The 11,473-nt window shown below is 46.4% G+C and overlaps 1 protein-coding gene across 1 annotated transcript in view; it reads left to right on the top strand.

Annotated features, from left to right (window-relative positions):
• ASB9 (ankyrin repeat and SOCS box containing 9) overlaps window positions 1-5,307 on the top strand; it is a 40,351-nt gene extending 35,044 nt beyond the window's left edge. Inside the window, exons 6-7 of the mRNA XM_056559178.1 lie at window positions 1,542-1,733; window positions 5,163-5,307. Coding sequence (XP_056415153.1) covers window positions 1,542-1,733; window positions 5,163-5,287 — 317 coding nt within the window. The 3' untranslated portion in view covers window positions 5,288-5,307. The remainder of the gene's footprint in view (window positions 1-1,541; window positions 1,734-5,162) is intronic.
• The last annotated feature ends 6,166 nt before the right edge of the window (window positions 5,308-11,473 follow it).

Raw genomic sequence — 11,473 nt, 5'->3', positions numbered from 1 at the left:
GCGTTCCTGTTGAAGCCATCCCTCTCTCTACTATTTCTAGCCGGGGGGCTGCGGACATTATACATTTTCATGTGCTCACCATTGTTGTGTATGTGGTTACACAACACTTTCAGGTGAGCGGCTACACAGCTTTCTTATTGAATTCTTGTCTCTCTTTTATTACACCACGGAGCGATCTCATTACGTTTTAAAATATCCTGTGTCTAGGCCATTATTCAGAAATATTCTGTCGCTAGGCCTTTATTAAAAAAATTCCTGAAAACTCCTTTAAGTGTCGAGTTATGTTAGCTGGCCGTGGCACAAGAAGACTTCTGCTATATTTGTATCTGGTGTAGCGTGTATTTAAAGGGGTATTCCAGGAAAAAACGTTTTTTTATATATCAACTGGTTCCAGAAAGTGAAACAGATTTGTAAATTACTTCTATTAAAAAATCTTAATCCTTTCAGTACTTATGAGCTTCTGAAGTGAAGGTTGTTCTTTTCTGTCTAAGTGCTCTCTGATGACACGTGTCTAACGCCCAGTTTAGAAGCAAATTCCCATAGCAAACCTCTTCTAAACTGGGCGTTTCCCGAGACAGGTGTCATCAAAGATTACTTAGACAGAAAAGAACAACCTAAACTTCAGAAGCTCATAAGTACTGAAAGGATTAAGATCTTTTAATAGAAGTAATTTACAAATCTGTTTAACTTTCTGGAGCCAGTTGAGATATATATATATATATATATATATATATATATATATATATATATATATCTATATATAAAAAAGTTTTTTCCTGGATAAACTTGAGATGTTTCTTACTCCATTTATGTTAGTGTAAGGAAGTGAGGAGAACAATACACAGATATGCAGCCGACAGAACTGAGAGAAGAGAGGAGAAGTGTGAGAGAGTGTATGTACTTTAGTGCAGTGGTCTTCAACCTGCGGACCTCCAGATGTTGCAAAACTACAATTCCCAGCATGCCCGGACAGCCGTTGGCTGTCCGGGCATGCTGGGAGTTGTAGTTTTGCAACATCTGGAGGTCCGCAGGTTGGAGACCACTGCTTTAGTGCTTTACCTTTCCTGAACCTGTGTGGCCATGTCCAATGCTGGCTCAACGGAGGGTGAAGGTTCCTCAGAGACAACTATGTCGCAGGATAGTATTGAGCGGCCCTGGAGGCGTCGCTGCTTTCACCAAAAAAATGTTTTAATGTATTTTGACGCCTTTACATTTTCTGACATTGCTAAGTGTGTTTTCCATGTACAAAATTTCTTGATGGGGATTTGCGCCCAAAAAACGGGATTGCGCCAAAGATCGATTGGCGCAAATGATGAATTACTGACTAAGGTTGAAATCACACACAGGACCGTGTGATTTTGAGAAAGTTGTAAAAATGACAGTGGAGAAGATGCGCCAAACTTTGTCGCAAAAAGACACTGCACCAAAGTATTGCGCCAAAGTTACGTGAAAAAAACAAAACATAGATCCTTTGATAAATACCCCCCAATATATATATATGTTTTGAACAACGAACTGAATAATTGGGTTTTAATCCCTAGGGGCAAGCGCAAATGTTGGTAAAGACTTGGACTCCCCCTTACATGTTGCTGCAAGAAATGGCAATGCAGAAATGGTAGATCTTCTCATTGACTATGGAGGAAAAACGCAATCCAAGAACGCAGATGGGAAACGGCCTTCAGAACTCATCCCACCGCACAGCACTTTGTATCAGCTCTTTATAAAGAGAGAAGGTAGCAATGAATCTGTCACAAACAGTTTGTAGTCTTGTATTAGATAATATGGAATCACACAGTATATTTGTATCAATTTTCATATTTGCTCTGTTTAACTATACTCTTATTTTTGTCTGTACATTTTATACACGTTTTTAGGCCATTAAAACGGTAAAACAAAAGTTGTTCCTTCTCAGGCTTCATTCACAGTTACACTTTTAAACTTATTCTCTTTTCCTGATATTGTACCTGATAAAATAGGAACAATGGGCACACATCCTGTACCGTTCTCTTTTGGCTGCCAGTTGGATTACAACCCACAATGTCATCATACCAGCCTCTCTAGGACCAGTCCTTAGTTTTCCTTCAGTGCGGTCAGATCAATCTTTAAAATCAGTAAATGTTTCTAGTACTCGGGAAAACATCAGGAACCAGTACCTATAGACTTGTAGTTTGTTACAGTGAATAACTTGGATTTACTTGGATTGGAATGCATTCCAGGAGAACCCAGAATATAGCAAAAAAATATTACTGGAGGTCTAGGACAGTGAGAAAATCAATGTAAAGATCCCTGGTTGTCTAGGGCACAAAAAGTCTAAATCCCTGGTGATCTAGAGTTGTTGAGTGGTAAAGGGGTACTCCGGTGAATTATTATTTTTTTAAATCAACTGGTGCCAGAAAGTTAAACAGATTTGTAAATGAACAAAAGTAGTAGGAGCACCGAGGAAGCAACTTCACCTTCCACGACCTGCAACGTCGTCTTCGGCGACCTATGTCAATGTCTCCTGCAGGGTGCATATACAAATGTATGTGTCAGGGTCCGGACTAGCGGCTGGTGAAGACACTGGAGGTGGATCCTCTGTGCCAGAGAGGCGATGACGCGGGCCGTACTGGGGAATCGGTTCTAAGCAGTTACTGGTGTTCACCAGAGCCCGCCGCAAAGCAGGATGGACTTGCTGCGGCAGTAACTACCAGGTCATGTTCCCCAGTAGCGACTCGACCTCTCTGGCAGCTGAGACTGGCGCAGTACACAAGGACTAGACAGAGGCGAGGTCAGACGTAGCAGAAGGTCAGGGCAGGCAGCGAGGTTCGTATTCAGGGGCAACAGCAGAAGGTCTGGGTACACAGGCTTGGAACACACTATAACACTTTCTCAGGGCACAAGGCAACAAGATCCGGCAAGGAGAGGAAGGGGAAGTGGGTTTTTATATGTTAGGGAGTGATTGGGCCATGCACCAATTAGTGGTGCACTGGCCCTTTAAATTTTAGCAAGCCGGCGCGGGCCGCGCACGCCGGGAGGAAGCAGACGGGGGCGAGAGGTAAGTGACATGGGGCGCGATCCGAGGGCGGGCGCCTCGGATCGCGTCCCCTCCAGGGACCAGGGAGCAGCGCTCGCGGTCAGCAATGCCGACCGGAGCGCTGCAGACAGAAGCACGCCGTGAGCGCTCTGGGGAGGCAGCGGGACCTGGAACGCTCAGCGTGACAGTATGAAGTATCAATATAAGATAAACAAAGGGGCACGTACGTGCACTCACTGCTCAACGGAGATAGTTGCGTCTGGAAGTCTGGTATCGGGATGCCGGGTCACAGCATAGGCACAGGTGTATGGCGCTTGGAGGCTATGTTGGCAATTTCGCACGTAAGTGCGTGCTTCTTCCGGCCTCTCTGAGGCCGGAAGAAGCACGCACTTACGTGCAAAACTGCCGGCGTAGCCTCTGAGCACCATACACCTGCGCCTATGCCTTGACCCGGCATCCCGATACCGGACTTCCAGACGCAACTATCTCCGTTGAGCAGTGAGTGCACGTACGTGCCCCTTTGCTTATCTTAGATTTGTAAAAAAAAAATTTTTATTATTAATTTTATACATATAAAATCCATTAATGCTTACATCATTATCACAAAAGAAAAAAAAAAAAAACTTAATCCATATGGGAGAAGCTCTCAAATCATGTGTTATCATGGGGAGTAATACCATTCTCAGCAGTCCTATTCTATCTGCCATTCCCAATCTCATTTTCCTCCATGTATTTACCTTTCCCCTTACCTTCCCCAACAGAGGTACCAAATTTAATCTCTCAAAATCCAAGACAGCGCTAGAGATCTTAACACCCAGAAATTCCAAACTATCATTAAGTCTTAGTACTTTTGTAAATTACTTCTATTAAAAAATCTTAATCCATTCAGTACTTATCAGCTTCTGTATGCTCCAAAGGAGGTTATTTTCTTTTTGAATTTATTTTCTGTCTGGCCACAGTGCGCTCTGCTGACACCTCTGTCCATGTCAGGAATTGTCCAGAGCAGGAACAAATCCCCACAGCAAATATATCCTGCTCCAGGCAGTTCCTGAAACGGACAGAGGTGTCAGCAGAGAGCATATAAATTCAAAAAGAAAATAACTTCCTATGGCGCATACATGGCGCCTACTGGAAGGATTTTTTAATAGAAGTAATTTACAAATCTGTTTCACTTTCTAGCACCAGTTGATTAAAAAAAAAATAATAATTTCCACCGGAGTACCCCTTTAATGTCAGTAAACCAGACTTTGGTGGTCAAGGGCAGTGAGGGGGAAAATTTCAGTGTCTCTTGTTGTCTAAGTCAATGAATGAATTAAAGGGGTACTCCAGCGCTTAGACATCTCATCCCCTATCCAAAGGATAGGGGATAAGATGCCTGATTGCGGGGGTCCCGCTGCTGGGGACCCCCATGATCTTGCACGCCGCACCCCGTTAAAATCAGTCCCTGGAGCATATTCGCTCTGGGTCTGATTACTGTCGATCACGGGGACGGAGCGTTGTGACGTCACGGCTCCGCCCCGTGTGACATCACGCTCTGCCCCTTCAATGCAAGCCTATGGGAGGGGCGTGACAGCTCCCATAGTCACAACTCTCCGTCCCCATGATCGACAGTAATCAGACCCGGAGCGAACACGCTCTGGGGACTGATTTTAACCGGGTGTGGCGTGCAAGATCACTGGGGTCCCCAGCGGCGGGACCCCCACGATCAGGCATCTTATCCCCTATCCTTTGTACAGGGGATAAGATGTCTAAGCGCCGGAGTACCCCTTTAATGAACTGATTTGTGGTGGTTTCATAGTTATTATACTACCGTGTGCAGAGGCATTTATTAGACTTTAATAAAGGGCTATACTATTAGGCTCTAAAAGCTAATACTATAATCCCCAGAAGCAGAAATTGGAGTTTGGGTGCTCTGTATACAATGGCCTATAAATACATCAATACTGCGTCCTCTTCATTCTCACGATCGGTGGGGGTCACATAGGTCTGACCCCCACTGATCATAATGCAATGGGATATAGTAACAATATGCCATCACTTATCATTGATGTACTGCTGTGACTGGACACACTACTGTACATAACAGATGTGCTTGTTTTCTGTGGCCTTGTAAGTTTACACTGTTAACATTATGGAATTCTTTTCCCAGGGCCGCTGACTTTGAAGCAGATATGCCGCCTCTGTATTAGGAAGTGCTTTGGACAAAAACAACATCATAAAATTTGTCAGCTTGTGCTCCCAGATACTTTAAAACAATACCTTTTACACAAATAAATAGTTGGATAGTTGGTGCATACATTATTTTTATTGAAATATCCTGATATGACTTGAACAATTGTTGTAGCCCTGCTGTATTTTCAATATAAACTATGAAAACCACATGATGTGATTGTGATGTCATTTGGTTGAGTTGTTTTTTGCTTTACTCACATTTTTACACCTATACTGTCACGTCCTTGTCACCCACTATACTAGTCAGAGGTTACATTTCATCTATTCGGTGCACTGTAGATTGCCTTTGTTGGGTGGCTGTGAGTAAACAAGGTCACTTTTCTCTAAATTCAGTACATGTGACCCACATTAAAGGGGTACTCCACTGGCCGGCGTTCAGAAGTAAATGTTCCGAACGCTGTTTTCGCAACTTGCATTGAGGGGGCGTGGCTGTGATGTCATGAGGGGCATGGCCTACCCCCCGCAGTGCGAAAACAGCGTTCGGAACATTTAGTTTCGAATGCTGGCCAGTGGAGTACCCCTTTAAGATACTCATTGGCAGAAATCGATAGAGTTGATCATGTACACTGGAACTTGATTCATTCAGTTTCCAAAAGAGACAAGGTGATTATTGGCCAATGAATATTCGGAGGAACATTTGTTTCTGATCATTGTGTAAAAGACCCAGTGATCACATCTCCCTATGTAAACAGGGGATGTAGTGAATGGCCGGACGAACAATCGAGCAATCGTTTACATGGCCGTTCATTTCCACTACTACTTCATGTAAAGGATCCTTATAACAAGAACCGATCAACTTGAACATTAAATGGTGCCTGTATCTGTCTGCTGTCCAGAAGGAGAGACATCCATCTGGCATTGATTAAAGAAAGTGTGGTGAGACCCTACCCACTCCCGAACTGTCTGCTCACATGACCTGGGTATCACTGACGTTATTACAGCTGTGTAACCAACCATTCCTTCTAGAGCCTACTAAACCTTTTCCCTATACTACCCGATCCCCTATAATAAAACCACACTACACCCTGTTGCAGTTGGAGTGAATGGCCACAAAACCTCTGTATTAAACTTTAAAATAAACTGCTTTAAAATGAGGTAACCTGTAACTTAGTTAAAAAAAAGACATACGTCCATCAAGTCCAACCAGGGAATTGAAGTGAAGGGTGTAAGGGGATAAGGGAAAGGGATGTAGTTTTATAATTCTGCATAAGCATTAATGTTATTTTGTTCCAGGAATGTATCTAACCCTGTTTTAAAGCTGTTAATTGTTCCTGCTGTGACCAGTTCCTGAGGTAGACCGTTCCATAAATTCACAGTCCTCACAGTAAAGAAGGCGTGTCGCCCCTTTAGACTAAACCTTTTCTTCTCCAGACGGAGGGAGTGCCCCCTCGTCCTTTGGGGGGTTTAACCTGGAACAGTTTTTCTCCATATTTTTTGTATGGGCCATTTATATACTTATATACGTTTATCATATTCCCCCTTAAACGTCTCTTCTCTTAAATGTATATACATATAAAAATATAACCATGTAAATGATATGCAAATGTTATGGAGGTCTGACAGCTAGTCGGGAGTGTATGCCCTACATCACAGCTCCCAGGGACCTATCTCAGTGTAAGCAACTCTGTCCTGTGATCTCCATAATAACAAATGAGGGAATACTATATTTCTGATAGCCCCCACTTTTTAACCCAATTGTAGAAGGCCTGTAAGACACTACAAGCCCCCTCCTGTCCACCAACATTCTTTAGGGTAGACAGGCTGCTCACAGTCCCGGTAGGAAGTCTGGCTCCACCTTTTCCTGCCCCCCCTAAACTCACCTACCCCCCCCCTCTCCAAACTCCTACTTAGGCTGCATTCACATCTCGTTTTTTACATACGGGCGCCGGACCAGGCGCTCCCGTACCCCAGCCGGATCAGCCCGTAAGTCCATTTACTTTAATGAGCCGCCCGTAGCCGACCGGAGTCAAACGGTGACTCCGGTCAGCTCAGTTTTGACCTGTTTGCGGTTTTGGACCGGACCTCAAACCGTAGTATACTACGGTTTGAGGTCCGGTCAGGAAACCGCATACGGATCAAACCTGAGCCTACCGGAGTCACCGTTTGACTCCGGTAGGCTACGGGCGGCTCATTAAAGTAAATGGACTTACGGGCTGATCCGGCTGGGGTACGGGAGCGTCCGGTTTGCCCCTCCCCCCACCGAATCCGGCGCCCGTATGTACAAAACGAGATGTGAATGCTGCCTTATACAGGCAGACCAGATGTCCCCATTCTTCTTGTGTCCTGCTGTAATCCCCCATATGTGTCATACCCTGTAATCGGCGATCTACTTCTCTGGTCTGCTTGATGGCAGACCTGAGCAGAAGGCCCCATGATGGCAGCAGGAGGCAGGTAAGGAGACCTCCAGCCACCATCTTAGCTGATCTGATGCCTGCACCATGCCACGAGTGATCAGCTCAGCCACCGGAACTGCTGCATAGCTGCAGATGCCGTGATCAATATTGATCACAGCATCTGAGGGATTAATGGCGGGCATCAGTGCGATTGCTGATGTCCGCCATTACTTCCATTACCGGCAGGTCCCTGGCTGCTGAGAGCAGCCAGGACCAGTGGTCTATGATGCTCCTGCAATTGCGTCAAAGACTCAGGGCGTACCTGTATGCCCTGCTTCCTCTAGGGGTTGAACACTGTTATACAGGTTGTGCACTCATTACTTTACATTGTACAGTAAAATCTCCCTTAGCGGACACCTACCAATAGGGGACACCACCCAATAGTGGACAGTTTTTAAATCCCAGGCAGAGTTCCCATAAGACTTTTTTATGTATTTGCACCCTCCAAATAGGGAACATTCCCAATAGCGGACGCGGACACACGCAATAGGGGACAATAGGTCACAAAACACTCCCATTAGGGGACAAAACACTCCCATTACTGGACAACCAGGCTTATGTGCTGGCCCTACCTTGTACACAAGCCCGCCCACAGGGGGTACAGCCAATACCCCAGTAAGAGGCCCAGGCCCCCGCTGCATCCCCCTACAGAAGCCCCAGCACAGAAGCAGAAGACCGATGTTTAAACAGTGGTCTCCTGCTTCTGTACGTCCGCTGGCCACATCATTCACCCCCTCCTCCCCTGATCCCCTGATCCCCCTGTGCCAAATCATTTCCTCTTGATTGCCACTGTGCTATTTCATTCCCCCTTTATTGCCCTCTGTGCAAATTTATCCCCCCCTCTTTACCACTCCCTGTGCCATTTTATTTCAACTTTATCCCTCTGTGGCACTTCATAAAGAGGGGGGTGATGAATTTACACAGAGGGTAATAAAGGGGGAATTAAATGGCATGGGGAGGGGGATCAAGAGGAAATGACGTGGTACAGAAAGTAAGGGGGGATCATTTGGCACAATGCACGGGGGGAATAAGATGGCACAGGGTATAAAAGGGGGAATGAAATGGTACAGGGAGGGAATAAGGGAAGGTTAAGCGACACTGGGAGATTCTACTGTTATATTGCTTTTTATTGTGTTGTATAGGTAATTACACTCTGGAGTGATTACAGTATTCTGTCATTTAGGGAGATTTTTGAGCCTTTTTCCCCAATAAGGGACACCTCTCAATAGCAGACACTTTTTTATTCCCCATGAATGTCCGCTATTGGGAGATTCTACTGTATATACATATATATATATATATATATACCAATACACACTCAAGCAGACTCATATAGATAAACACACATATAGACGCACTGACACATACATACAGTCACATATATACATAGTCATTCATAGTCATTTACAGTAAATCGGCAGAGTTTGGATTTTCTGCCTGGAACCGACTTGGCAATGCTTCTCTCTGCTTCATGTGCTCCTGTGTCCTTCATGTGGAGATGAGCAGAGCACATAATGACAGGGTTGGCCAAGTAGCTCCCCCTTTTTGCTGGGAGGGCACAGCGCTCTAGTAAGGCCAGCCCAAGACATAGTCCTTAAGGGGCCTCTCACGATTCGGCTGTCAGGAGGTGGATCCTCTGTGCCAGAGAGGGATTGGCGTGGACCGTGCTAGTGGACCGGTTCTAAGTTACTACTGGTATTCACCAGAGCCCGCCGCAAAGCGGGATGGTCTTGCAGCGGCGGTAGTAACCAGGTCGTATCCACTAGCAACGGCTCAACCTCTCTGACTGCTGAAGATAGGCGCGGTACAAGGGAGTAGACAAGAGCAAGGTCGGACGTAGCAGAAGGTCGGGGCAGGCAGCAAGGATCGTAGTCAGGGGCAACGGCAGGAGGTCTGGAACACAGGCTAGGAACACACTAGGAAACGCTTTCACTGGCACAATGGCAACAAGATCCGGCAAGGAAGGGAAGGGGAAGTGAGGTTAAATAGGGAAGTGCACAGGTGAATGACTGATTAGACCCACTGCGCCGCCGATTGCCCTTTAAATCGCAGAGACCCGGCGCGCGCGCGCCACCCGCATCGCGAATCGTATCCCGGCTGGGGGCGGTATCGCAGCGCACCCGGTCAGTAGATCTGACCGGGGCGCTGCAGTAGCGAGGATGTTGCGAGCGCTCCGGGGAGGAGCGGGGACCCGGAGCGCTCGGCGTAACAGTACCCCCCCCCTTGGGTCTCCCCCTCTTCTTGGAGCCTGGGAACCTGAGGAGCAGACTTTTGTCTAGGATGTTGTCCTCAGGTTCCCAGGATCTCTCTTCAGGTCCACAGCCCTCCCAATCAACCAAAAAGAACCTTTTTCCTCTGACCGTCTTGGAGGCCAGTATCTCCTTCACTGAGAAGACGTCAGAAGAACCGGAAACAGGAGTGGGAGAAACAAGCTTGGGAGAGAAACGGTTGATGATGAGTGGTTTAAGAAGAGAGACATGAAAGGCATTAGGAATATGAAGAGAAGGAGGAAGAAGAAGTTTGTAAGAGACAGGATTAATTTGGCACAAGACTTTGAAAGGACCAAGATTGCGTGGTCCCAGTTTGTAACTGGGGACACGAAAGCGGACATATTTAGCGGAGAGCCATACCTTGTCTCCGGGAGCAAAAATGGGGGGAGCTCTTCTTTTCTTATCGGCAAACTTTTTCATGCGAGATGAAGCCTGTAAAAGAGAATTTTGGGTCTCTTTCCATATGGTGGAAAGATCACGAGTCACTTCATCTACAGCGGGCAAACCAGAGGACAAGGGAATAGGGAGGGGGGGAAGAGGGTGACGGCCGTACACCACGAAAAATGGGGATTTAGCAGAAGATTCAGAGACTCTAAAGTTGTACGAGAATTCGGCCCAAGGTAGAAGATCTGCCCAGTCATCCTGGCGGGAGGAAACAAAATGCCGTAAATAGTCACCCAAGACCTGGTTAATTCTTTCTACTTGCCCATTGGATTGAGGATGATAAGCAGAAGAGAAGTTTAATTTAATCTTGAGTTGTTTACAGAGAGCCCTCCAGAATTTAGACACGAATTGGACACCTCTATCCGAGACAATCTGCGTGGGCAAACCGTGAAGACGAAAAATGTGTACAAAAAATTGTTTTGCCAACTGAGGCGCTGAAGGAAGACCAGGAAGAGGAATAAAATGTGCCATCTTGGAAAATCGATCAACGACCACCCAAACAACAGTGTTGCCACGGGATGGGGGTAAGTCTGTAATAAAGTCCATACCAATCAGAGACCAAGGCTGTTCGGGGACAGGCAGAGGGTGAAGGAGACCAGCAGGCTTCTGGCGAGGAGTCTTATCCCGGGCACAGACAGTACAGGCCCGCACAAAATCCACAACATCTGTTTCCAGAGTCGGCCACCAATAGAAACGAGAGATGAGTTGCAAGGACTTTTTGATGCCCGCATGGCCTGCGAGGTGGGAGGAGTGACCCCATTTGAGAATCCCGAGACGCTGGCGTGGAGAAACAAAGGTCTTCCCTGGAGGAGTTTGCCTGATGGAGGCTGGAGAAGAGGAGATCAGACAGTCAGGAGGAATGATGTGTTGCGGAGAGACCTCTACTTCCGAGGCATCCGAGGAACGAGAGAGAGCATCGGCCCTAATGTTCTTGTCGGCAGGGCGAAAATGAATTTCAAAGTTAAAACGGGCAAAGAACAACGACCACCTGGCCTGGCGAGGATTCAGCCGTTGGGCAGACTGGAGATAGGAGAGATTCTTGTGATCGGTGAAAATGATAACTGGAAATTTTGATCCCTCCAGCAGATGCCTCCATTCCTCAAGTGCCAATTTAATGGCCA

This window comes from Hyla sarda, chromosome 2 (genome assembly GCF_029499605.1).
Source record: "Hyla sarda isolate aHylSar1 chromosome 2, aHylSar1.hap1, whole genome shotgun sequence".
NCBI classification, from domain to species: Eukaryota; Metazoa; Chordata; class Amphibia; order Anura; family Hylidae; genus Hyla; species Hyla sarda.
This window is presented reverse-complemented; position numbering and strand designations above follow the sequence as displayed.